The sequence below is a fragment of the Odocoileus virginianus genome, chromosome 20, assembly GCF_023699985.2.
Source record: "Odocoileus virginianus isolate 20LAN1187 ecotype Illinois chromosome 20, Ovbor_1.2, whole genome shotgun sequence".
Lineage (NCBI taxonomy): Eukaryota > Metazoa > Chordata > Mammalia > Artiodactyla > Cervidae > Odocoileus > Odocoileus virginianus.
In genome coordinates, this window is record NC_069693.1 from 34,121,904 (window position 1) to 34,149,084 (window position 27,181).

General features: G+C 37.3%; 1 protein-coding gene and 1 non-coding gene across 14 annotated transcripts in view; both read left to right on the forward strand.

Moving 5' to 3' along the window:
• The window catches only part of CNOT1 (CCR4-NOT transcription complex subunit 1), an 85,736-nt gene that overhangs the window by 54,889 nt on the left and 3,666 nt on the right, over positions 1-27,181 (forward strand). For 3 of the 13 annotated variants that reach the window (XM_020890702.2, XM_020890701.2, XM_070451211.1), the window contains exons 18-45: positions 201-402; positions 1,343-1,489; positions 2,545-2,669; positions 3,068-3,354; positions 4,224-4,302; positions 6,296-6,526; positions 6,847-6,987; positions 8,066-8,245; positions 9,695-9,811; positions 10,136-10,246; positions 10,590-10,667; positions 10,846-11,023; positions 11,831-11,961; positions 12,573-12,869; positions 13,566-13,706; positions 13,800-13,904; positions 14,491-14,610; positions 15,922-16,113; positions 16,684-16,826; positions 17,315-17,423; positions 17,522-17,691; positions 18,340-18,592; positions 20,516-20,764; positions 21,719-21,882; positions 22,073-22,190; positions 23,329-23,430; positions 25,354-25,527; positions 26,392-26,541. In XM_020890702.2, the coding sequence (XP_020746361.1) occupies positions 201-402; positions 1,343-1,489; positions 2,545-2,669; positions 3,068-3,354; positions 4,224-4,302; positions 6,296-6,526; positions 6,847-6,987; positions 8,066-8,245; positions 9,695-9,811; positions 10,136-10,246; positions 10,590-10,667; positions 10,846-11,023; positions 11,831-11,961; positions 12,573-12,869; positions 13,566-13,706; positions 13,800-13,904; positions 14,491-14,610; positions 15,922-16,113; positions 16,684-16,826; positions 17,315-17,423; positions 17,522-17,691; positions 18,340-18,592; positions 20,516-20,764; positions 21,719-21,882; positions 22,073-22,190; positions 23,329-23,430; positions 25,354-25,527; positions 26,392-26,541 (4,494 nt within the window). Of the gene's footprint in view, positions 1-200; positions 403-1,342; positions 1,490-2,544; positions 2,670-3,067; positions 3,355-4,223; positions 4,303-6,295; positions 6,527-6,846; positions 6,988-8,065; positions 8,246-9,694; positions 9,812-10,135; positions 10,247-10,589; positions 10,668-10,845; positions 11,024-11,830; positions 11,962-12,572; positions 12,870-13,565; positions 13,707-13,779; positions 13,905-14,490; positions 14,611-15,921; positions 16,114-16,683; positions 16,827-17,314; positions 17,424-17,521; positions 17,692-18,339; positions 18,593-20,515; positions 20,765-21,718; positions 21,883-22,072; positions 22,191-23,328; positions 23,431-25,353; positions 25,528-26,391; positions 26,542-27,181 lie in introns of those variants that run through there. The other 10 variants (XM_020890705.2, XM_020890704.2, XM_020890707.2 and 7 more) reach the window with 10 other exon arrangements.
• On the forward strand, positions 8,772-8,910 carry LOC139030095 (small nucleolar RNA SNORA46). Its single transcript, XR_011482408.1, has one exon. It is a non-coding gene; the product is annotated as a small nucleolar RNA SNORA46 (small nucleolar RNA).

Sequence of the window (27,181 nt, forward strand, 5' to 3'; positions counted from 1 at the left end):
CACTATATCACAGATTCTGTGATATAGTTGTGATATATTAAGAAAAATAACTGGTACACTTGATTTTGGGGGTTAAGCATCATCATGTTTTGCAGTTTATTAAGCATTTGAAGAGCTATTGCTAAAGATTGCTTTACCTGTGTCATTATCTGCCTTTGCTTGAAGTGTGTTTAATACGTTTTTATAATGTTTTTCTTTAGATTGACCCTCTTGCTGGAATGGCATCTCTTAGTATAGGTGGTTCAGCTGCCCCTCACACCCAGAGTATGCAGGGCTTTCCTCCAAATTTGGGTTCTGCATTCAGTACCCCACAGTCACCAGCAAAAGCATTTCCACCCCTTTCAACCCCAAATCAGACAACTGCATTCAGTGGTATTGGAGGACTTTCATCACAGCTTCCAGGTAAGAGGAGTGGTGGGTAGGGGTACAGATTATTTGTAAGCTTCATCGTGCCTTAGTGTATATAAAGTGTTCTGAGTCATTGTGATAACAGAAAAGTGCTTAAACTAAATTGTGAAAGTTGTTTTCACATCCAGAGCTGGGAAGAGAAAAACATTACGTTAATTTAGTCAAATTGTAATGAGGATATTTATACTTAGACATTTTTTTACTTGAGTTATTCAGTAAGGATTCTATTACCACATGATACTATAAGCAGTAACAACTTTGTTAATCATGTTCTAAAGAACTTAAGCTTAGATCAAAACTCATAGCTTTATAAATTACCCAACGTTCGTATAATAAAGGTAAAATGTTTCATACATCAGATTCAGGTGTATGTCCTGCCTTTTTGCACCTACCTTGAAAATGTTAGGAAATCAGTAGAACTTTCCCACGTATTTTGGCTTTTAACTTAACATGCAAGTAAAGTTTACATTTTCCCCCATAGTACCCACATGTTTCTCCTAAACTGTTTGCACCTTTTATTAAAACCTAATTAGTGAAGTGTTGTAATAACTTGGGCTTCCCTGATAGCTCAATTGGTAAAGAATCCACCTGCAGTGCAGGAGACCCCAGTTCAATTCCTGGGTCAGGAAGATCCACTAGAAAAGGGTTAGGCTACCCACTCCAATATTCTTGGGCTTCTCTTGTGGCTCAGTTGGTAAAGAACCCGCCTGCAATGCGGGAGACCTGGGTTCGATCCCTAGGTTGGGAAGATTCCATGGCAGCCTGACTGGTATAGAAACTGGGGCTCTTGGACTCCCTGCAGTGTAATAACTCTGTAACCTAGTTGCAACTGAGTTAACAAAAGACCATGACTTTTTAATTAAGAACTTGTGTCTTTTATAAAGTGAAGAAGATGAGTAATGATAAGACTTTTGGCTGCCTTCGTTCTTTCTAGTAGGTGGTCTTGGCACAGGCAGCCTGACTGGTATAGGAACTGGGGCTCTTGGACTCCCTGCAGTGAATAGCGATCCTTTTGTACAGAGGAAGCTGGGCACCTCTGGACTGAACCAGCCTACATTCCAGCAGAGTAAGATGAAACCTTGTAAGTGGTAGTGTTGTCTGTGATTGTGAAGTGTGACTGACACATATGTAACTTACATGTCCAATTTGTTGTCCCCAGAGATAGGTGGACAAAAACTTTGACTTCATCTTAATATGTTGTTATAAAGCCATTATGTGTTGATATGCCTCCTAGATCGGTGGGAGTATCATGAATTTAAATTTTTAGAACAAAAGTTTGAGGTACTATTCTACCTTTGATCCTGGATTGTCAGAAGAAGGTGACAGTTAAGAGGTAGCATTCTTCAAGGTGTTATCCTAAGAGTAAGGAGCAAAGTAAAAAAAGATTCAGTAGTTTAAATCTATGTATATAAACCTTTTTTGTTTTTTAAACAAATCAGGAGCAGCCAGGAAAATCTCAGATTTCTGTTTCAGTTTTGCCAGTTTATGAAGTAAATAACTATATTTTAATGTTACAGCTTTATGATATATAAGTACACATAATTATTGCCATATATGTTACAAAAATCAAATTTTAAACTTTGAATCTCCTTTAGTAAGTTATTTAAAAGAGGAGTCTTCTTTGTAAATACATATATATCATTGACTTATAAATATCCTTGTCATTGGGACTAAATATTCATTATCCAAGGTTTGAAAGTATACAAACTGATTTGAAAATGTTAGTGTGAAAGTCTTGTCTGAATGTTACGTTCTGTAGCATGCTTTGTGTTTCTATCAATGTGTCATGCATATGCATTGCTAATTCTTACATGTAAGAGGTGATAAAGTAACCTTGAATGAGGTTATATTGAGGGTAAGTGCATTATAAATTTGAACCTAGTGAACTTTCATGGTGTGAAAAGTCCTTATATAAAGTACTGAGATAGAACTGTGGTTGTAGGGCAGTTTTGTTAAAATCTCTTGTGTCCTTAGAGCAGTTGAATATTGAAACTTGACCCCTTTAACACTTCATTTTAGTTTTTTTTTTCCCTCTTAAAATTCAGACTATATTGGTGTCTCTGGCTCTGTGTGCTTAACGCGGGGGAGTAAAGAAAGAGACTAAATGCCCACTGTTTACTTTTCTGTTTTTAACAGCGGACTTGTCTCAGGTGTGGCCAGAGGCAAATCAGCACTTTAGTAAAGAGATAGATGATGAAGCAAACAGCTATTTCCAGAGAATATATAATCACCCACCACATCCAACCATGTCTGTTGATGAGGTGAGTGTCCAGAATGATCTAATTCTTTATGGTTTAGGTAAATCTTAAATAAATGCCTCTTTCAAAGTGATATATAACATCAAGTGTTTATCTCAAGCTCAGTTTATTGTTAAATATTCTACTTAACAATTGAGAATATTTGAGGAGTGCATTCCTTGGTAGCTCAGCTGGTAAAGAATCCACCTGCAGTGCAGGAGACCCTGGTTTGATTCCTGGGTGGGAAAGATCCCCTGGAGAAGGGAAAGGCTTACCCACTCCAGTATTCTGGCCTAGAGAATTCCATGGACTGTATAGTCCATGGGGTCACAAAGAGTTGGACATGACTCAGAGACTTTCGCTTCACTATCTTAATAACGGTTTCCTTTATGTGTATATCATTTTTGTCTTGCTTTTTCCAGGTATTAGAAATGCTACAGAGATTTAAAGATTCTACCATAAAGAGGGAACGAGAAGTATTTAACTGTATGCTAAGGAACTTGTTCGAAGAATATCGGTTCTTCCCCCAGTACCCTGATAAAGAGTTACATATAACAGCCTGCCTGTTTGGGGGAATAATTGAAAAAGGACTGGTCACTTACATGGCACTAGGTTTGGCCCTGCGATACGTTCTTGAAGCCTTACGCAAGCCTTTTGGATCCAAAATGTATTATTTTGGGATTGCTGCACTAGATAGATTTAAAAATAGGTGAGTGGATAGGTTTTCTGTGAAGGTTCTCTTTTGATGAAAGAAGAAACAGTAGCTTACTTTTCAGCTAATTCTTCTATTCTTTATATGTGTATTAACTAACCTTAATGACGTATGAAGTAAAAGGGAGAAGTGAAAACAGTTTGTTATATTTACTAAATAAGTGGTTGGAAAAGTATAAAATAGCAGTTTTTTTTTGGTTTGTTTACTGAACTATACTTTATAATACGTGAAAGTCAGTATTTTAGGTTAATAGGTCTTTGAAATTCAGACAGTTGTGTAACCATTACCACCACAATCAAAATACTGAATATTTTTGTCACCCCCAAGAAGTTTGCTTACTTCCCCTTTGTAGTTAACTTTCCGCACATCTAACCTCTGGCAATCACTGATTGGATTTGTCTCGTTTTTCCAGAGTATTATTTAAAGGGAGCCCTATACAGTGTGTATGAGTCTGACTTCTTAAGCCGAGCATGATGCTTCCAAGATTTATCCATGTTACTGCATGTTTCAGTTTCTTTTTACTGCAGAATAGTATTCTGTTGTATGGGTTCATCAGCAAACTGTTTTTCTCTTCACCTGTTGATGAACATTTGGGATTCAGCTAGCTGGAAAGATAGTAGTTTTAATGGCTCATAATCTTAAGTAAAACAAAACCTTTTAAAAAAAGGTTTTTTTGATACAGAAAGGGTGATGTTCACAAGTATTTTCCCTCTCTTCTTTGTTCTTCCTTTTGATATTCTCTTCAAATAAGGTATTTCAAAGGTGGAAATGGGAGAAATGGCCTAGATTAGCTTTTGAAAAATTTGAAATTCTACTGCTTCTGTTCTTACATGAAATGGTAAATGAATAAATGTTTTTGTTGACAGATTGAAGGACTATCCCCAGTATTGTCAGCACTTGGCTTCGATCAGTCACTTTATGCAATTTCCACATCATTTACAGGAGGTAAGTGTCTTCAGTACCTAAGTAATTGAAGGGTTTATCTGTTTTAATTTGAATTTGGATTTACTGGCAATGGCATTAAGATTGCCTAATGATTGTTCTGACATAGGTATACGTATTATTTATTGCCTGTTTTGTAGCTTAACCCTGAAAAAATAGGAATTTTATATTATCTTCTGTAAGCAGTGGTTTTGCTTGGTTTGATAAAAGGCTTTTGCCAGTTCTTTAGCCTAATAATTCTATCAAGGAGTAGAAATCTTTCACTGTTAACCAAGAATCCCTGCCTGAGTCTAAAAAGAATTTGGAGTGGGACTTTGATAAAAATAAATTGTTCCTCTGATTTAGATGTTAATGTGAATCAGAGCTATTTATTTCTGTTGTTGTTTGGGGTTTTTGTTTTGGTTTGGTTTTGGGGGGCTGTTCTGTGTGGCTTGTGGGATCTTAGTTCCCCCACTAGGGATTGAACCTGGCCCGTGACAGCGAAAGCGCCCAACCCTAACCACTGGACCGCCAGGAAATTCCCCAGACCTGTTGCATATAAAAGTTTTTAGATCAATGTTTCTTAAAAATACAGCCTTCTTAAACTATAGATTCCTTCAAGGTTAAAAAGGAGATAGTCCCTAAGGAAATGGACTTACAGAATATACATTTTAAACCATGTTATGTGATTATTCTTGAAATTTGTAAATATTTCTTTAATGATTGATTTTACGTGATTACTAAATATTCACACTTCCGTTTTACCTTTGGTCAAAGTCAGCTTACAGAGAACAAGAAAAGAAAGTTGATTACTCTGTTAACTTTATTTTACTTTTTTCAGTACAAAGCAGATGAACTCCTTTATAAGATCATATTTTAAGAAACCAGATCAGAATTTGAACTGATTTTAATTCTGTATTGTAGTTTAGTCCAGCACTTTCTACCTCATTCCACTGGGTTTGTTTGTAGGAGTGCAGAGTGTCATTATGATGATTTAGCCTCGGAAACCACAGCATAGGAGGTAGGAGTATATTCATGCCTATTGAGGGATGTTGGAGGGCTATGCCAAAATTATGGCACTGAAAACTAGGCAAGAAAGCAGAGTTTGAAAAGCTGGGATGGGAAGTCAGAGGCTACTACAATCAGATGATCTTGAAATTCAGACCTTGAAAGACTAGAGAGGGAGAATAAGGGAGGTGGTACGAAAGTGATCACACCAACAGTGATCCTGAGTTCCCACTTTAACACATTTATTACCCAGAGAAGGGGAGAGAAGTCATTGTTCATATTTCAGTTTAAAGGGCTGTATTTTTCCTTCTTGAAAATGTCTTCTTTTTTTTGAATAAAGTTGTGTGTGTGTGTGTGTGTGTACACACACACACACACACATACACATATATAATGCACTAGTTTTTGGTTGGGAACAAGCTGTTGGTAATAGTATCAGAAAGGCTGTGTCAGTCTTCTAATTTGTGTGGGAGAAGGAATTTTTTTGGACTGGGAAATGAGGAGAGGGACAAAACGTATCCTAGAATACTGCTTACCCTCCAGTTGTCTAGGTGGTGTAAACTGTTCTTGTTTTGTGCTATTAGGTTTACTGAGAGAGAACTCACGCTGCAGTGTTTTTTAGGCTGTGGTTTTTCTCATTAGCATCCAATAGAAATCAGTTTATTATATAAATTTTAGAACTTTTAAGTTTACTTATATGAAGGAATTTAAGGAAATTTATAGGCAAGCATTTGTGGCTACATTTTTAAAATTTGTTTTGTTAGACTGGTTCTCTTATAAGTACTTAAGCATAGTAACATTTTAGCTTTACTTCTTCAGAAGTTTGTGGTATCCACTTACATATTACACATATGGGAATAAGCACCAGAATGGGGCAAGATGTAACGGAGATAGATGAATCAAAAGAGTGCTATGAAATGATTTTGAAGTGAGGGGAGTTTAATTCCAAGTATTTCAGTTTCTGTTAAGAATTCTTATTTAATGTGTTTTTCTCTCCCTACGTCTATAGTATATTGAGTATGGACAGCAATCTAGAGATCCTCCTGTGAAAATGCAGGGCTCTATCACAACCCCTGGAAGTATTGCACTGGCTCAAGCCCAGGCCCAGGCCCAGGTTCCAGCAAAAGCTCCCCTTGCTGGCCAGGTTAGCACTATGGTAACCACCTCAACAACCACCACTGTTGCTAAAACGGTTACAGTCACCAGGCCAACTGGAGTCAGCTTTAAGAAAGATGTGCCAGTAAGTAGGTCTATCTTCTTTCTTTGTTGTATTTGTTGTTACATTGCAATACGTCCAGTAGTGAGCATGTACTTTATTATAAATAACACATGCCTATTAAAAAAAGCATGAAAGATCAGCACTTCTCCCTTTGCCACCCTGATTTTCCACATGCAGCCCCTATGAATAGTTCAGTACGTGTTCTTGCCAGCACTTCAAGTGCACAGTTGTACATACCATATGTATTTTATGTACTAAAGGAATCTGTGTGCATACCCCACCCCTAGGATTTGTCTAGTAAGGATTTTAGCTTGTTAATTTTATGCATTTTATTTCTTTAGCCTTCTATTAATACAACAAATATAGATACATTGCTTGTGGCCACAGATCAAACTGAGAGAATTGTAGAGCCCCCAGAAAATATCCAGGAGAAAATTGCTTTTATCTTCAACAACCTTTCCCAGTCAAATATGACACAAAAGGTGAGTCTGAAGTAATAGTTTATGTATCACTACAAATGTTCTCTGTTGTTTTTCTTAATGGATTGGGGGATTTATATTTTATATTCTCTACCCTTTTTAATCTTTAAAGGTGGAGATAATAGAATCAAAATGAAGGGAACATGGATATACAACTAGCGGTTGTGGACTCTCTAGATGTTAAATAGCACTGATTTTACCTATCAATCAATTTATTTATTTATTTATTTTGGCCACATGGCGTGGCATGTGGAATCTTAGTTCCCTTACCAGGGATTGAACCAAACTCATACTCCCTGCAGTGGAAGTGTAGCCTCTTAACCACTGAACTTCCAGGGAAGTCCCAAATAGTATTGTTTTGCAGTGAGTTACAGGCTTTTTGAAGTAAACTTGAAAGTGATTTTATGATGATGGGAATTTCATTTGTATTTCTAGTCACAGTTCACGTCCTCCCAGAGATCAATAACAGCTTGTGAAAAGAAATGATGCTTGCCTTACAAGATCATGTGCTAAGATAATACTTGGAAATGTCTGTTTTTGTCAATACTAATTAGCCTTAACAAATGGGTTTTGAGATGTAATTTATAATGCAAGTACTGTCTTTGAGAATCGCACCATAATTGATTGAGGGAAAATTTTGAAGCATTTTGCATGCTTTTTGGAAGAAGAATTTCACTTTACAAATAATTCCTAGAGATAGAAATGTAGAAAAACATAGTTCTGGCATCAGGCTTGTTAATAACAGGTTGTGGATTAGTAATTTATCTTCTTTTGTTCAGATGGGAAAGTAAGTAAGATGGGGATGAGGGACTACATGTTTTGTAATTTTAAAGCTTAAAGTGACCATAGATGTTTCAGTTCTAATTACCCAGCTTAAGAGGTGATTGACTGTTTACTTACATGGACTTGAATATACTGTACTTGATAGCATCTATGTAAAATTGGGGAGATGTAGCATGTTGCTTTAGCACCTAATTTTGCAAGGAGCCATACACTGTAGTCGTGTTCACAGAAACGAAACATAAAACTGTATTTTATCATCTTTTAATTGAATACTTTCCATGTTGTAATGGTTGGCTAGGTTGAAGAACTAAAGGAAACTGTGAAGGAAGAGTTTATGCCTTGGGTTTCCCAATACCTGGTTATGAAGAGAGTCAGTATTGAGCCAAACTTTCACAGCCTGTATTCAAACTTCCTTGACACGCTGAAGAATCCTGAATTTAATAAGATGGTTCTGAATGAGACTTACAGAAACATCAAAGTAAGTGTTCTTGTGTTTCTTTTTTTTTTTTAATGTATTTTTTAATTGAAGGATAATTGCTTTACAGAATTTTATTTTCTGTCAAACCTTTGTATTTCTTTTTATTACTCTTTTTAGTTTGGAAATATTTTATTGCACAGGTGGAATTGGGGGGTATTGTTTTCTCCTGTATGTTGTATTTGTTACAGTATTTATGCAGGTTGCTTTAGGCATTGTTTCAAACACAGAACTAAATTTTCATGAAGAATTTAGTCTCACAGACATGCTCATTTTCATCGTTCTGTGCCATACCATCATTTATGTCTTAAATGCCAGATATCTCAAGACTCTTGAATGTTGTAAAATAGCTATTTAGGATTCTCAGAAGTTTCTTTTAAGGTCAAACATTTCCTAATGGGCTAATGCTTGTTCTATAAAATCTTAAGTGTTTTTCTTAGGAAGAATAATTTTTAAAGAAAATAGTGTGAACCAGCATGTAGCTGAAAACATTCTTGGCTGAATAACTCGGGATATTGGCTTAGGAACCAGCACTATGTTTAAACCTGTGAATAGGAATTTTCCCTGTTCTTGGTTACGCTGTAGTGCAAAAGAATTCCTGGCTCCTTCCTGTTGCACAGCTGACTTTGTGCCATTCTGCTGTTGCTGTATGGAGTTAAGGAACATAACTAAATTCAGCCTTTGTCATTGGATAGCAGGGATTGTTGGGATATTAAAATCTCCACATAATTTGGATCAAAAGATTCTTTCTTTTAAACAGAAGTATAAATTTAAACTAATAACCATAAAAGGTATTATGTAGGAAATGAATGTATGCAAGACACTGGAGTGTTGGTTCTGTCTCCCTTAAGAAAGTTAAAAGTAGAGAATTGATGAAATGGATTAGGTCTTCTCGAAGTGTGTAAGCAATATTACAGTGTATTCCAGAAAGTTATCGTAGTTGTTTCAAAGATAATGCTAAAGATCACAACAGACCACTGCAATCTTCTTATACTGCTTAGTATGCCTGCTATCTGGGAAGGACTTAAAATTCATAGCTGTAGTCTTCATTTGAATTGAATTTAGCTCTTCAAAATAGATTTGCAGTTGGGTCACTGCTTCAAACTTGGCTAAAATTTTCAGTTTTAAAATACTTTGCTGTGGGACCATACATGATACGTGGTGTTACTGCACGTTGATATGACATATTTTACATTTTTTACCTTCTGTAAAATTTATTTCTGTAAATTTTTTAACCTTTTTTTTTTTAAATGTAAAGACATTTGAAGGTAAAAATGTCACTGAACACAACAAAATATTGCAGTGATACGTGGACAGGACCTACCTTGGGGCATACCTTCTCAGTATTTATGGCTTGTTTTTAATGTAGAATAATGGAATTCTTAAACATTTAGTTGAGAATTTTTTTTATAAGCTCATTTTCATACCTTTCTTAATCCTACACTGTTTCAGGTACTCCTGACCTCTGATAAAGCTGCAGCCAATTTCTCCGATCGGTCTTTGCTGAAGAACTTGGGACATTGGCTAGGAATGATTACACTAGCTAAAAATAAACCCATCTTGCACACTGTGAGTTTTAACCAAAGGCTCATGTAAAAGTTGAGAATGTTCATATAGCATATTCTATCTAAAAATCTTGACATTATTTGGGGCTGTTTTGACGAGGTGTCTGTGAAGGTTTGGCCCATGTTTTGAATCCCTAATTGCATGCTCATGACCTCATAATGTTTAGCAAGATAAAAGGTATGATTGTTACCCCTGGCTTTTCATAAGGTGAGGGTCAATTATTGATTCCAATTTTGGGGATGAGTTTGGCAGAGTATATATTGGGGATATTGAATAAGGAATTTTCTAATATATTCCCAGCATTTAAAAATGTGTTTGTTTTTCTAGGACTTGGATGTAAAATCTTTGCTGCTAGAGGCTTATGTTAAAGGACAGCAAGAGTTGCTCTATGTAGTGCCCTTTGTTGCCAAAGTCTTAGAATCTAGCATTCGTAGTGTGGTGAGTAAATTTTAATATTTTATTGAATACTGATTTGAGTCATCTAATGAGAGTTCGTTTGTTTTGGCACAAGGTCAAGAGGCTGTATCCTCAGTTCTTAGCAACATGGAGCTAGATTGTTAGTTTTCCTCAGGGAAGCTTGGGATTTCCAAATTGAGAGGCTCGGTAGTATACAGGACTCAGTTTAATGGGTGGCTTTGGGTTTTGGTGTTTTTCTGAAATAAGAGTTGTGGGGAGACTAGGGATTTTATTATGGCCACATGGGTGTGAGTGCTTAACTGTTTTAGATAATACATATTAAAGAGTGAGTTTGGGGCAAGCTTAACATAATGGTTTTCTTCAGGTTTTTAGGCCACCCAACCCCTGGACAATGGCGATTATGAATGTATTAGCTGAGCTACATCAGGAACATGACTTAAAGGTAAGTTTGTTGCTCTTTATTCTTAGGAACACTGTCTTCCTTTACATTATTAAAATTTACAGGAAAAAGAGGGTATTTAGTGGGGGGAGCACTATGACAAATGGGTGAGAATACTGTCTATTATTATGAAGCTGAATATTCATTTTTAATATTCTCATTGAATATTGGAATTACACAGTTAAACTTGAAGTTTGAAATTGAGGTCCTCTGTAAGAATCTTGCATTAGACATCAATGAGCTAAAACCTGGAAACCTCCTAAAGGATAAAGATCGCCTGAAGAACTTAGATGAGCAACTCTCTGCTCCAAAGAAAGATGTCAAGCAGCCAGAGGAGCTCCCTCCTATCACAACCACAAGTAAGTGTGATAATTAGCTCTCTATTTATCAAGCTCTCTATTTATCATAGGTTCTCTTCAATGGTACATCTCCCCCCCCCCCCCCAATGGTACATTCATGTGCATCTAGCAAATTGTAATTTTCTAGGTAATGTGGGGTTGCAATTTTGTATACTTCCTGGTGAGCCTTCTAAATTTTTAAGGAAATGTTAGTAATGCCTAGGCATTGTCTTAGGGTGTCTGTCTGGTAATTCTGTCTGTGGTATTCGTAACTAATATTAATCAGTTGTTCCTCATATTCCCCCTCAGCCAGGCTTTGACATTGTTTGAGGTCTTAGAGAAAGAAGTGCAGTGGCATGAAGACCTTTGATATTCCTCAAATCTGGGGATGGCCAGATTGGCTTAACCCATTCTGGGAGTGGGTTTAACCTGCATTAAGAGGACTGGGAGCTTTAGGAGGTGTGGTTAGAATAAACCAGCTTTTCTTTTTTCTCAGCCCTCAAGAATCCCCAGGTAAACTAGGAAACAGAACAGGTTGAAGATTGATAATACATTATATATAGAATAATGCCACAAGGTTTGGGCCAGCTAATGTGGCATGGCCCCTCAATTCATTCCTGTGCCCAGGTGCACGGCCAGTGACTGAGTTTTACATGCTTTGTTCAGATTGTGATAATTCAGGGTGGGAAAAATGTGACCTGTGGCACCCCTCCCCACCCCCATCCAGTCAGTTTAGTTAGATTAAGACCACATGATGCCCTGCTAATGTTATCGTAAAGTCAGGAAGTGTGCTTCTTTCTTTAGCTTTTATTTTTTCCCTACACTTAGCGACTTCTACAACACCAGCTACCAGCACCACCTGTGCAGCCACCGTTCCGCCGCAGCCACAGTACAGCTACCATGACATCAATGTCTATTCCCTCGCAGGCCTGGCACCACACATCACTCTAAACCCGACAGTAAGTGAGCTGCTGCTTTGTCATGAGGTCAGCTGGTTGCTTTCCCTTCACTTTTCAACTTCCTCATCTGGATTCCTAAGTTGTAGGCTTCTGTTGCAGAGAGTAGGAATCGCTATGTGTATGTAGTATAGGTTCATCATGAATATTTTTTAACTTTCTTAAAAATTCAGTAAATACCCATAAGTAGTCTTTCAAGTAAAGCAAAAGATTTCAATGTAATTTTTTAATTAATGCTTGCTGTTTTGAAAATAATAGTTTTTGTAGAAAGCTTTTTTTTCTATTATCTTGATTATTTTTGCATTTCCCCATGCTACTAAAGAAGTTACTTCCTTTAGGAGTCCTCAAGCCACAAATTTTGACTAACCAGGGTAGTGTCTTTAGGTATCTTGTAATTAACAGTTTGCCCATTAAACTTGATGTGTAATCAAGATATAGTGACTACTGTGCCCTCTTTGGAGCCCAGCTTCTGTTTTCTGAGCTTTTCATTATTTAAAGTAGAAATTAGTAGTTCATGGTTAACTTGGAAGTAATTCAAAGACAAGGGTGTGATTACTGATAGAAATTTGGTGGTTTTATTTAAACAAGTTGTTGACTTCTTTTTTCCTCCCTAGATTCCCTTGTTTCAGGCCCATCCACAGCTGAAGCAGTGTGTGCGCCAAGCAATTGAACGGGCCGTCCAGGAGCTGGTCCATCCTGTGGTGGACCGATCAATTAAGATTGCCATGACTACTTGTGAGCAAATAGTCAGGAAAGATTTTGCCCTGGATTCTGAGGAATCTCGAATGCGAATAGCAGCTCATCACATGATGCGGAACTTGACAGCTGGAATGGCCATGATTACTTGCAGGGAACCTTTACTCATGAGCATATCAAGCAACCTGAAAAACAGTTTTGCCTCAGCCCTTCGTGTAAGTTTACTATTTTCTTGTAGTATAAAACTCATTACTGCTTATCTGAAAAAGCTCATTTTTATTTGCTTGTAGCAGTGAGCATTCCACGTACTCTTAATAGTCACCATATGTGTTTGATGTCTTCCTTTTAGATTTGTCAATTCTATGAGGTCGTGTTTATTTTTGTTTATTTTATCCTCAGTAGTGTTTGGCAAATAGTAGATACTCCAGATACTTACTGGTTTAAAGAAATGAAGGATATTTTGAAAACTGCCTAAGTTAAAAGTCTTGATTCTGTTTACCGTAAAGAATTTAGATTTAAAGCACTTTGGAGTAGGACAGTACAAAACAGTTTAAAGTGACTATGCATGCGTGCACACATACATAAGCACATAGCTTCTTCAGATAACTCAGTTACTCATTTGGGGTCTCAGATGTCATGGTTAATAATACCTTTGTTTACTGCTTTATTGCTTTCATAGTGTTCACCATCTTCACAACAAGCTGGTAAGATGTTTCAGTTGAGTAGTGTATCATCTTATAGATGAAGATGATTGTTAGATTACTTCATGGTCACAGCTAATAAGTCATAAGTAGAGTTGGAACTTCTAAAATTAATTTGCCCAAACATTGCATTTTCTATTATCCCATCTATCTGTTTCGTGTACCCACAGAAAACTTTAAATTTTTTTCTGTCTCTTCTCCTCCCAATAGACTGCAAGCCCACAACAAAGGGAAATGATGGATCAGGCAGCTGCTCAATTAGCTCAGGACAATTGTGAATTAGCTTGCTGTTTTATTCAGAAGACTGCAGTAGAAAAAGCAGGCCCTGAGATGGACAAGAGATTAGCAACTGTAAGTGTTTAGCATTTGCCTTTTAAGTATTTGTTTTTCCATTTAAGAAAGTGCCTCATAACAAGAACCTCAGTGATTTTGTTTTGTTTGCAGGAATTTGAGCTGAGAAAACATGCTAGGCAAGAAGGGCGAAGGTATTGTGATCCTGTTGTGTTAACATACCAAGCTGAGCGGATGCCCGAGCAGATCAGGCTGAAAGTGAGTCTTGGGGCTCTGTCTCTCCCTGCCCTGTCTCTGTTTTCTTTCTGAGGACTGGGATAAGGGTTAAATTCTGTTTCTGAGGAAGCATGTTATTTCTCTTAAAGGCTGCCTGTGGGGAAGACACAGAAATAGCTTAGATGTATCCCCTCCCCCTGTTGTTGAAGTGCTGCTGTTAAAAGTTCATATGCCTTCTAGTTTTTGTTTCTGAGCTAGGTCTTCCCTTCTGATACTTGAGTTTTTGTTGCTTGTTGGTGAGAAGACAATGTTCAGAAATCTTACCATTTTTACAGCTCCATTGGAGAATTGCACTGGCCGCATGGTCCTACTTGAGGCATTTGCCAGTGGAAAAAGTCTTTATAAATGAGGGTGACTCTGACAGGTCTCAGGGAAAATAGAAAACACTGAACTGTGTGTGCACACATGCATGCCTATTCAGTCATGTGTTAAATGTTGTAAAGACTACCTCCTGTCTGTCCCTTCTCAACACCCTGGTGCTTACTCCCATGCAAAGTTTCCACTTTGATAAAAAGGTTTCCCTTGATTGTGAAGAGGATCCTGTTAAAACAGGTTTTCTTTTTCCGAGGTTGGTGGTGTGGACCCAAAGCAGCTGGCTGTTTATGAAGAGTTTGCACGCAATGTGCCTGGCTTCTTGCCTACAAATGATTTAAGTCAGCCCACAGGATTTTTAGCCCAGCCCATGAAGGTAAGTACTTGTCTTGGATTAAATTGAGGAATTTACAGTTTAATTTGAATGTTTCTGTCAGTTAATCTGTCACTTGTTCCCAGGAGCTTAAGCTACAAGGAAAAAAATTACCCACAGCTGTTGCATTGTGGAGTGTAGCTACCCTTTGTATCACATCAGCATGGCATCTGGGAATTTTTTTTAATCCACGAAGTTGATTTAACCTTCATATTTGGCATAACTAAAGGAATTTACTTGGTGACTTCATGGTTTGCCCTGTTCTTTGTAAAAAGATTTTCTAAAAATTTGAAATGTTATGAAAGTTGAAAATGTGAGGGGGAAACATTTTCTTCTGAAACATTTGAACATAGGTGCTGACCTTGATGTTCCAGTCACTCTTGTATCCTTTAGTCTGTGTTTCCTACAAAGACATTCTCTGTGACCATAGTAAAACCATTGAAATCAGAGTTAATACCAGTACATTAATATCATCTAATCCTTAGACCTCATTCAAGTTTTACAGAGTGTCCTAATACGGTCTTTTTATAGTAAAAGGATCTAAATCAGAGTCACACACGTCAGAGAATCCCTAGTGGCCCGGTGGTAGGATAGGACCTTGCTCTGCCACTGCGGGGCCCCGGTTTGGTTTCCTGTCAGGGAACGGTCTCACAAGCTGCATTCCCCCACTCCACCCCCCAGAAAAAGAATCGCATTTCATTTAGCTGACATATTTAAAGTTTTTTCCCCAAGTCCATTTAGCCTAGCTCCTTTTCTCATCTTCCATGGCCTTGACACTTCGATTACAGGCCCATGGTTTAGTGGAATGACCTAATTTGGGTTTATACAATATGTTCTCATGAATAGATTCAGGTAGTACATGTTTGATAGGAATATCACAGAAAGGATGCTGTGTTTTTGTTCTCTTACTGAGTTTTAACAGTTGGACTGAATACTATATTTTCCATGGTTTGAATTACTTACTTTCATAGGCTGCAAAGAGATTATTAGATGCTACAAGGGGGTGCTGCCCTCAGCCTGTCTCATTGTTTATCATGCCCTGTTTCATCACTTGTTTGTGTTGATGTTTGCAAAGCTTTCCACTATCAAGTAAAACCCCACGCCCCAGTGCTTATGTTGCACTGCCCCACCTAACAGCATCAAGATGAAATAGTTCAGGAAGGGAAATGAAGGAGCCCTTCCATGTTTTTGAAGAAAAAGAAATTAAGGGTAGTAAACATACCCAATTTTAAATTGCTGCTTGTGCCAGTGAAAAGTCTTTTAATTCCGCTCCCCCCCCCCTCCCCCTTTTGGTTGTTTCCTCCTCCAAAACAGCAAGCTTGGGCAACAGATGATGTAGCTCAGATTTATGATAAGTGTATTACAGAACTGGAGCAGCATCTTCACGCTATCCCGCCAACTTTGGCCATGAACCCCCAAGCTCAGGCCCTCAGAAGTCTTCTGGAGGTTGTAGTATTATCACGGAACTCTCGAGATGCCATTGCTGCTCTTGGATTGCTCCAGAAGGTTAGTGTTCTTAATATGTTTGTTTTAGAAGATGCTAAGTTTGTAAACATCTGGTGACCTGCACCATTATCTACTTTATGGTTAAGATTTTAAAAAATTAATATAAAGCAGGTTCTGTTCTGTAGTAAGCTGGTGATTTTCTCCAGAGTAGAGTGTTAACAAATAGTTACAAATTTTAAAGTGGGAAATCTTTCCTTTTTTCCCATAAAGGTAAGATTTTCAGGAATTATGATTATTTAAGAAACTTTAAAAGATATTCCCTTAGGTTTTGAGAGACAGTTGATCTAAGTACTTGTGGGGGGCAGGGTGTGGGGCCACAATGGGTTTTGGCTCTGCAGGGACAGTGAAGCCTTTTCTGACAGTGAGGAATGTAGTAAGTATAAACTGGAAGGAACTGGGAGAGGGTGTGTGTGAGGCAAGTGGAAAGGGTTTTGGTGTGTGGGGAGCGATTCTTTACTGAGGCCTTAGAAGATACATTGTACTTTGTATCAAGGTTTGGTATTGACTTTGATTTGGGGCTGAGTATTGTATTTTCCATGGATCTGAATGATGCTTTTTTCCCTTGGACAGGCTGTAGAGGGCTTACTGGATGCCACCAGTGGTGCTGACGCCGACCTCCTCCTTCGCTACAGAGAGTGCCACCTCTTGGTCTTGAAAGCTCTTCAGGATGGCCGGGCATATGGGTCTCCATGGTGTAACAAACAGATCACAAGGTCAGTCCCTGTCTTAGAAGAGTAATACCTATTCAACTGCCTTCTCACACGCCACATGGCCCTGTTGATGAAGTTCAGACATACGGAATTTCTAATTTTAAAAAGTAGTGAGAATTATTCTTTCTCCACCTGTTGACCATAATGGATACAGAAAACCAGTACCTTGTTGGGGAATAAATTGGTTTCAGTGATTTTATAGAAGTGATACTTATAAATATGTAATGTCTTAAATGAAGTGATACTTATAAATATGTAATGTCTTAAATGGAATGCTTTGTTTTTGAGATTTAGCAAAACTTTAACACTGGGTTATCTGTTCTTCGTTACTGGTTGTTTTAAATCTTGGAAACTGATAAACTGATTTTCAGTTGGTACTCAAAGCATCCTTAATTTGGAATAAGTTAACATTGAATGAAGCAGGCCCTTTATTTCACCTGATCCACAGTATGGGTGAGCCTTTATGAATAAAGGAATACTGACTTTCCTAGGTGCCTAATTGAGTGTCGGGATGAATACAAATATAATGTGGAGGCAGTGGAGTTGCTAATTCGCAATCATTTGGTCAATATGCAGCAGTATGATCTTCACCTCGCCCAGGTATGGAAAGAATTGCACAGGAGAAGAGGCTCTGGTGGTTGGGAGGTGTGTCTGCTGTCAGTGCTGTCTCTCTTACATTGTGCTTTCTGTGTTGCCAGTCAATGGAGAATGGTTTAAACTACATGGCTGTGGCATTTGCTATGCAATTGGTAAAAATACTGCTGGTGGATGAAAGGAGCGTTGCCCATGTTACTGAGGCAGATCTGTTCCACACCATTGAAACCCTCATGAGGATTAATGCTCACTCCAGAGGCAATGCTCCTGAAGGGTGAGAAGGAAATGTTTTGGGGTTGTTGTGCATTCTGCAGTTTTAGAAATGAGTGTGTAGACTTACTAACTTTCCCTGTTACATAACAGCTTTACCTACAACATATGGTAAGCTTTGGTGAGGCCTAATATTGTCCCTTGAAATACGAAAGCTTAACTAACTGCTGCCAAGCCCTCTTGCTGCAGACCAGTACATACAGCACTAGGTTTGGTGGCAGAGTCCTCTGTTGAAGGCCTGGCTCTGCTGCTTAAAATCTGATTTTAGACAAGTTGACTTATCCTCCCTAAGCTTGTTTCTTATATAAAATGGAAATAATATCTTGAATAGCTGTTGAGAATTAAGATAAGTAACACAAAGCATGGCACATAGTGGGCATGCAGTGAAGAATTTTTTTGACCACGGACATCAGCTCCATTTCATTGGGCATTTTTTGGTCAAGAAGCGACTTAACTGAAGTCAGTCAGTTGCACATTTTGTCCTCATGGGTAAACAGATACAAAGAAAACCGAGGATAGTTTTGTTTAATTATGGGAATGGTAAATGATCATCACTCTTGTGGTTTCTATTAAATAAGCAAATTTCCAACTGTATGTCTTTGAAATCACAACCATGAGTAGACTGATTTTCATTCTGGATTTATTGTACTAGATTGCCCCAACTGATGGAAGTAGTGCGATCCAACTATGAAGCAATGATTGATCGTGCTCATGGAGGCCCTAACTTTATGATGCATTCTGGGATCTCTCAAGCCTCAGAGTATGATGATCCTCCAGGCCTGAGGGAGAAGGCAGAGTATCTTCTGAGGGAATGGGTGAATCTCTACCATTCAGCAGCAGCTGGTCGTGACAGTACCAAAGCTTTCTCTGCGTTTGTTGGACAGGTAGAGCTTTTGGAAAGAAAGGTGCTTTTTATTCAACATAAGTAGGGTGTGATGCCTCCATTATTAAAGCTCAGTATTATGTACCTGTGGTCAGTTACCTCCATACTCATGTAAAACAAAAATGTCTTCATTACTCAGTTTTAAATTGATAACTGTTTATTTTCTCATCATTGGTCACTAAGCAGTAAAAGTCAGCACTTCCTACCCCCTTTAGTACTTTTTATCTGATTTCAGTTGTCACAGCTACAGAATACAGTGGACCAGATAATGAACAATAAAACTGCCAGATGTATATAGTAATTTTACCAGCTTGATTATCAGCAGCGATGAGGTTATGGGCTAAGTAAAGTTCTGTAACAGCCCGTGTTTAAAGTAAAGCAAGGAGCCCCTGCTGGTCTCGTGGTTCGGATTTGGTGCTTTCATTTTGGTGACTCGAGTTCAGTCCCTGGCTGGGGAACTGAGATCCTGCAAGCTGCGAGACACAGCCACAAAACAAAACCATAGAAAATTGAAAATATAACAGAAAAACTTGAGTATTTAAATGGTAGTGCTTTTTATTGTTCTAAATGTTAGCTTAGCTATCTCCTAAAATACTTATTTCTGCATTTTTACCATTGTATTTCTTCAAACTGAGACCAAAGCTTAGGTGTGCCACCAAAGAAAGATTCAAATTATCTTTCATTTGAAGGACAAATGAATATGGAAGAGCTGGTTTGAATTTTAGAAGTTGTTAGGAATTGGATTTGCTTTTCAGCATGATTTTTTTAGTTAAATCATAAGTAAGTAACTTTCTGCCAAAGAATCCAAAGAATTATCAAACATACCCTATTGAAAAGCTGCTACTGCATACTTAGAGCTTGATTTCCAATTTGGATGGAGGAATTTCAAATCAATTGGTTTTTGTGATCATTGATATTTCATGGGTATGGATGTGGCACCTGTCTCAGCTCTTCCTTGGCTTATTTGCTCTTGTTTCTTCTCTTCATTTGAAAAAGATAATGTATTATATTTTTCTGTGCTTTTGAATCTTTTTGAGAATTCCTTTCTCCTCTTATGCTCCCTCTTAATCATAGCAGTCTGTCCTCATTTCTTCTTCTCACTTAGTTTTTTAGATTTCATTGTACAGAAGTCCCTTTGCAGGCCATCTGTTTTGCCTAGGGTATTATTAACGTCAGTTCAGCTGTGTTAATTACTTATCAAGGGACAGTTAGCTTGACCATTATCTTGGAAACTTTTTAAAACAAGTTTTCATTCTGGGCTTGGTTTCATTGCTTAGTAAGCACTGACCTCCCTCTGCAGCCTTAATGTTTTTTACACTGTCTTCTTTTTCTTTTTTTGTACTAGCCAAATAACTTCTCTGCTTTACTTCCAGATTATGTCATAAAATTTGTACTTTATCCTTTCTTTTAAATAAACTTAACCTTTTTCACTTTATCTTAATTTACATTAAAATAGCTGGGTATGATCTGTGAGCATTTTAATTTGGTACCTACTTCTTGTATAAATTATTATTTGATTTTCCTAGTACAGCTAGTTGGAGTTTTCAAAAATTTTGTTGTTTTTGGTTAAGAAAGATGAAAGAAATTATCTTATATTTTGTGAGGAAGTAAAGTATATGTAACTTAATATCTAACTTGGGGGAAATACACATTGACCAGAATGTCTTAATATGACTTAATGGGTTACTAAAAAGGTGGTTTAACTTGCATAGTTAACTTTTGAAATTATTGGCTATGGACTGCTTGTTTAAGATAGCCCTGTTATTCTTTCTCAATTTCCATCAAAATTGATGGAATTCTGTCATGGGTTCTACTGTTTGACAAAGTAACAGTTAGAAATGTGACAATAGGATTAAACGAGAGAATACTTCTTAACGTGAAACTTAAACGTTTATTCATGTGTGTTATCTCATCCTGCCTTCTAATGTTTTTGTTCCCTTGGTAGATGCACCAGCAAGGAATCCTGAAGACTGATGACCTCATAACAAGGTTCTTTCGTCTGTGTACTGAAATGTGTGTTGAAATCAGTTACCGTGCTCAGGCAGAGCAGCAGCACAATCCTGCTGCTAATCCCACCATGATCCGAGCCAAGTGCTATCACAACCTGGATGCCTTTGTCCGACTCATTGCACTGCTAGTAAAGCACTCAGGGGAGGCCACCAACACTGTCACAAAGATTAATCTGCTGAATAAGGTCTGAAATCCTTTCTTGGCTTAGACTTTCGCACGCTTGAAGTCTGCATCAGTGGTTCTCAACCCTACAGGGCCCTCAAAACATTTTGTAGTATCTCCCCTTTCTGTCCAGAGATTAAATTCATAGATAATAAGTAAACATAATCACCGAATTTTAGAAGAGGAGTATGGTGCCTTAACTGAAAGACACCCTCCCTGAAAACAAACATCTGTAAGGCATTTTCAGTGTGTTACTGCTTGGCAGTGACTACATGAGAGGATACTTAGGTGGTGTAAGATGTGCCCCCATGTACAGGTACTGTGAATGGAGTGGCTGGACACCTCCTTTGATAACATAAGATTGACAGCTCAGATACCATGAGGGACATTGCAGTTGTCTTTGATTTTCTGAAAAGGAACAGAGTTTTTCTTTGATTTCTGCAGTGGAATTCCTGGTAATTTGAATGTTAAGATAGTGCAAAAATGAACTTAGACTTTGGTCTTGGATAGTTACAAATGGGTTTCATGTCCCCTGCTCTTCAGTGGTGAAATCAAGTGGAGTGCAGGATAGTTCTGCAACGTTTCTGCAACCTAACAGCATATCTGACCTCCCATCTCCTAAATGCCAAGAGAAGTATACATCATTTGCCTCCTGTAAGCTTTATGTCAGACCAGAAAAATTAGGTTGGTTGTGTAAACAGGATAAAATATGATGTACCATGCTGACTTTTAGAGCTTTAGAAAAACTTGTGGAGTGTGTACATGTCTGGCCCATGTAAAGTTATGGACATTCAGAGAAAACATAAAAAACTACAGGGCAGATCAAACCACCGTGTGTGGTCCCTTTGGCTTCCAGTATATAATTTTATATTTACTTCCATGTGAGGCATAAGAATGAAAGGTATGAAGCATGACTAGAGAGTGGTAAATGAACTATCATGAGATTTACATGCTGTATAATCTGTGTGCTCTATAGGTCCTCGGTATAGTAGTGGGAGTTCTCCTACAGGATCATGATGTTCGGCAAAGTGAATTTCAGCAACTTCCCTACCATCGAATTTTTATCATGCTGCTCTTGGAACTCAATGCACCTGAGCATGTGTTGGAAACCATTAATTTCCAGACACTTACAGCTTTCTGGTGAGTTATTGTTGAAAATAATATTGTTAAGGATTGCTGTTTTAGTGTCATAAAATTTGAGAAGAACTCTGTGGGTTAGAAGCATGTTGATTCACAATGCAGGTTGCATGTTGTCTACTTGTAAGTTTTTTGTTTTTTTTTTTAACTTTTAAGTTGGACTGTGCTTCTGACCAAGGTTTTCTTCTTTCAGCAACACATTCCACATCTTGAGGCCTACCAAAGCTCCTGGCTTTGTGTATGCTTGGCTTGAACTGATCTCCCATCGGATATTTATTGCAAGAATGCTGGCACACACACCACAGCAGAAGGTGTGGCTGCAGTTTATCTCCTACAGATGAAGACTGTAACTACCTGGGACTTACTAGCACTCTTAGTCATTCAGTGATCACTGTACTTCTTTCAGGCTTAGTTGGGAGTCCTTACATTTAATATAGAGTCAAGTCATGGGGAGAGGCATAACAGGTACTTGACGGCCTCTGCCTGAAAGCCACTCCTCAATGATTAGGGTATGGCTTCTCCAAGTTGTTCTGAGTCACCTTATGTCAGCCATGTAAGGGGTTTTCCAAAAAAATGTTGAGACCCTAAAGCACCTCTGTAGACAGTTATATACAACTCTTGAGTAATGGAACTTGGGAACCTGCCAGTTTTACAAATTCTCACTCTAAATACTAAAGACTCATACACTCAGGATTGAGGACCACTGGTCTCTACTGTATTTGAAGAATTAAGATAAAATTTGAGATATGAATTTTTAGTATAATCGTGAATAAACACAGTTATATGAGAAAGTTTCTCTCATCTTGCAATTAAGTGGCAGATGAGTCCTTAGGAAGTACCTTTGATTGACCCTTCAGATCAGAAGACAAATGTGACTACTATGTGTTTTGTTAAAAAAAAAAAATAGTGAAATAATCCTTAAATGGATTTGGTATTCAGTGAATAAGTGCATTCCAGGAGGAGGAACAATACTGAATAAAGTCTACCCAAAGTGCACATAATTGGTATAACTGGAATATGGTAAGCAGGCCAAATTTGGGTGAAAATAAAGGATTCATGTTGTAAATTGGATGAAGTTATTTGCTAAGAGTGGGAAAATCTTTATTTGAACGTGGGAAAAATAAATAGTTGAGATCCAGGACTTGAAGAAATTAAGAAAACAGATGTGCGTTTCTTAGTTGGCTGGGTGTTTTGTGTTCTGTCTGAAACATCCGTCCTCTATTTAAAATGTTGGTGCAGGCAGGACCCATATATCCTGGAATTTCTGGAGCCAGTTTGTTTCAAATATCATTTCCCATTATCTGCATTATTTTGCTTCTTTTTCGTGCCAGTCAGTCTTTAAGAGAGGTTTATGAAAAAAATAAGTCACAGCGTAGCTGCTTGGGCAACCTTTTTGGTGGCGGGATAGCAGCCTAGTGTAATTATGACCCATATGTTTCTTTCTTTCAGGGATGGCCTATGTATGCACAGTTACTGATTGATTTATTCAAATACTTAGCGCCTTTCCTTAGAAATGTGGAACTCACCAAACCTATGCAAATCCTCTACAAGGTAATTAATTTGAAGTTGTAAAATTAGAATAATTAGAACCTAACACTCAAAGTAGTTTAAAATACTTGAAAAATACTTCAACTGGCAGTATATGAGGCCTAATGTTGGTTTTATTAAGCTTTTAAAGTATAACACATATTCAGAAAAGTGCAAAAATTGAACATATTTATATAACCAGTGCTTGATGTTCATATATCAATGTGTGCACCAGTGAACTCTTCGAGAATCGCATTAGACTGTTTGTCCCCATGCTTAACCATATTTCAAAAATTGTCTGTTTTTCATTTTAGTCATTTTGGCAGTTGTGCAGAAGGATCTCATCGTGGATTTAATTTGCATTTCCTTGATTTCTTAATAAGATTTTTGTGTGTAGATTGGCCAGTTGGGTATCCACCTTTGATGATGTTCCTCTTCCAGCCTTGTGCTCATATCCCTCTGGGATTATCTGGGTTTTTCTTCTTTTTTAACAAGGATTCCTATGTATTCTGGATGTAAGCCGTTTGATGATATGTATATTCAGACATCTCCTATTACTGTAGCTTGCCTTTTCACTCCCTTAAAAGTAACGTGGTTTTTGAGGGATAGATGCTTTAAATTCAGTGTAGTCAAACTGACCAGTTTTCTTCTTTTATTGTACGTTGTTTTTTGTGTCTTGGGTAAGAAATCTTTGCCAATCTTAAATTCATTCTGTTCTGCACATGCCCACCCCCTACCCAAAAAACCATTCATTCTGGCTTTTACATTTACATTCAGAAAGCAAACTTAATTAATTTGTAAATGATGAAGGTCCTTTTCTCCCCTTCCTTATACCCTCCAGCTTAATAGATACGTCAGGCGTTTCAGCAACATTTTTAAAGTTTTTCATTTCTTGTTCAGTTGATTTAGTACCTGTATGATCTAGTTGACTATGTATGGGCATCTCTCTAGTTCATCTGCTGATCTGTTCTTAGCCCAGTATCAAAGGTCTTGATGGTAAGACTTACTGTAAAGGTAATCAGGTAGAGCATAGTCGTCTTCAGCTTTGCTCTCCTGTAACACTATTTTGGCTATTCTGTGTCGCTTGCAGTCCCATAAAACTTTGCAGTTAGCTTTACTTGTAAAACTTGCTGGGATTTAGATTGAGATTTCACTGAATATGTAGATCAACTTGGAGAAAATAGATGCCTTAATAATATCAAACCTTTCAACCCATGTGTATCTCCATTTAGTTGTTAGGTCTTTAATTTTACTTTCCATAGACTTATTCCCAGGTGATGTTTTTGTGAAACTGTATAATGTTTTTATAAATCTATAGTTTTGTAGGTACCATTTTCTGGTTAAGGAAATGCCCTTTTATTCATAATTTGAGGATAGTTTTAAAAATCATTAAAATGAGTATTGAATTTTATTGGATGCTTTCTTGAACTCACGGTCATGTGTTTTTTTGGTCAATGTTATTAGTCCATTAATTTTCAGATTCTTAAACTGCCATTGCATTCATGTGTGGATCATTTGGTTGTGATATATCACTGATTTCCATTTCTACTGTTTAGGATTTTTTTTTTTGTTTGTTTTTGGTTTTCTTGTCGTTTTGGGATCAAAGTTATGCTACTTTTATCGAAGGGGTTGGAAAAATATCTTTTTGTATTAAGATTGTGAATAGTGTTGATTTTTTCCTTAAATATTTGTAAGGATTTGGCAGTAAAGCCAGCCGTAGAGTTTCTTTGAGGAAAGTGTTTTAACAGATATTTAACTTCTTTATTATAAAGGGCTATTCAGATTTTCTTTTTTGTTTGGGTTTTGGTAAGTTGTATTTTTTATAAACTCTGGGTACCTAGTTTTGCCTTTTCTCCCTCCTTTCAGTTGAATTTATAATAGTAAAAATGTTACTCTTGTTTTCTTAATGTGGAAACAGCCAATGTTCTTCTTGTTTTTGAAAAATAGGGCACTTTAAGGGTGCTGCTGGTTCTTTTGCATGATTTTCCCGAGTTCCTTTGTGATTACCATTATGGATTCTGTGACGTGATCCCACCTAATTGTATCCAGCTAAGAAATCTGATCCTGAGTGCCTTCCCAAGAAACATGAGGCTCCCAGACCCATTCACTCCTAATCTGAAGGTAAAGTTCTAAATAGTTTAAGGAAAAGAAAGTTATATGTTAATATTTTAGTCCTTTCTCTGCTAAGAGAGGTATATGCTACCCCCAGCACACACATACCTACAAGTTACCAGTTAGATAGCGATGCTCTTTGGGGGGAAGCAGTTATGTTATTAAACCTGATAAAGTATGAGACTGCTGCTGGATATTGGTTCACAGTATTTCTCTAGTTGCTGTTTTCAATCTTGATATTAAATATAGCTGTATTTACAGAACCTCAACCTAGGTATTGGGCCAGTCATTTGTTGGGTGGCCCCAGTGGTGCAGCATCGCAGAATAGACACTAGTAATGCCATATTTCATAGGTGTGTACTTGCATTTTGTTTAAACTGTCAAAAGTGAGAAGGGACTGTATTAAGATCATACCACCCTTACATGGCTACTGTAATTTTTGTTTTTTACTCTTCTGTCATGTGGATTTTTTTTAAAGTAGAGAATATGATGTCTTAACTTTGCTGGGGGCATCTTTTCAAAGACTAGCGCTCTTGGTAAGCAAAGAATCTCATTCTGTATTTTAAACTAGACTCCTACAAAAGATACCTATTGTGCCTTATTTTAAGAAGGATAAAATAGTATAGAATGAGAAATTACTATCATTTTGTATATAGGTACCTTTGAGTAATCTATTTCTTCTAATTAATAACACTTTGCTGTGTAGCAGAAATTAACACATTGTAAATTGCTATATTTCAATAAAATTTTTTTAAATGACTGAATACTCTTCAAGACAAAATTTTATATAAACAGCTTTCTAGCATAGAGACAGTTTGCTATTAAGGCCCTACAAATGCTTCTGATTGTGATTCTTGTATTTGTTTGTGGCAGGTGGATATGTTGAGTGAAATTAACATTGCTCCCCGGATTCTCACCAATTTCACTGGAGTGATGCCACCTCAATTCAAAAAGGATTTGGATTCCTATCTTAAAACTCGATCACCCGTCACTTTCCTTTCTGATCTGCGCAGCAACCTACAGGTTAATTGGTTTGACTGAAACTCTTGGTTGTGTCTTTCATAGAAAGTACTTTATATGCATAGTTAGTCCTATGCATGGTCTCATTTCAACCTGCTTTAAAGGTTTTAAAGCACATTGTCATTTTTAATAGTTGGATGAGAGTATATTATACATTTTAGTATAAGTACATATATTTATCCTATACATGTATAGCATAATCTTGGAAGAGGCAGCCAGGGAATGGACTGGTTTTTGTAAGACTAGGTTGCTGATAATCACTCCCATACGTCAAGACTCTTCTAAGTAAATGGATTCTGATTCAGTTTGCTGTATAGAAAATGATTGAGGCTGTATTATTTTTCTAGTCTTCCCATACCAAGAAACCACATCTTTTTCCCTCTTCATTTTTTAAAAAATAAGTGAGATAATGCATATTTTGACTTTATAAACTTTACTTTAATGCTGATAACTGTTAAAGCTTTGGTTTCCCAAGGGAAATCATACCTCTGTTATTGACACACTATCATAACCATACAAAATCAAAGCAAGTTTCTAAAATTTAAGTCACAGAGAATATTGGGAGCAGTTCAGCTTTTCTCTGAAAGTCATAAAAAGGATTCTCAGAACTGTTGGTGTCTAAATCAATGCTTAAATCACTATC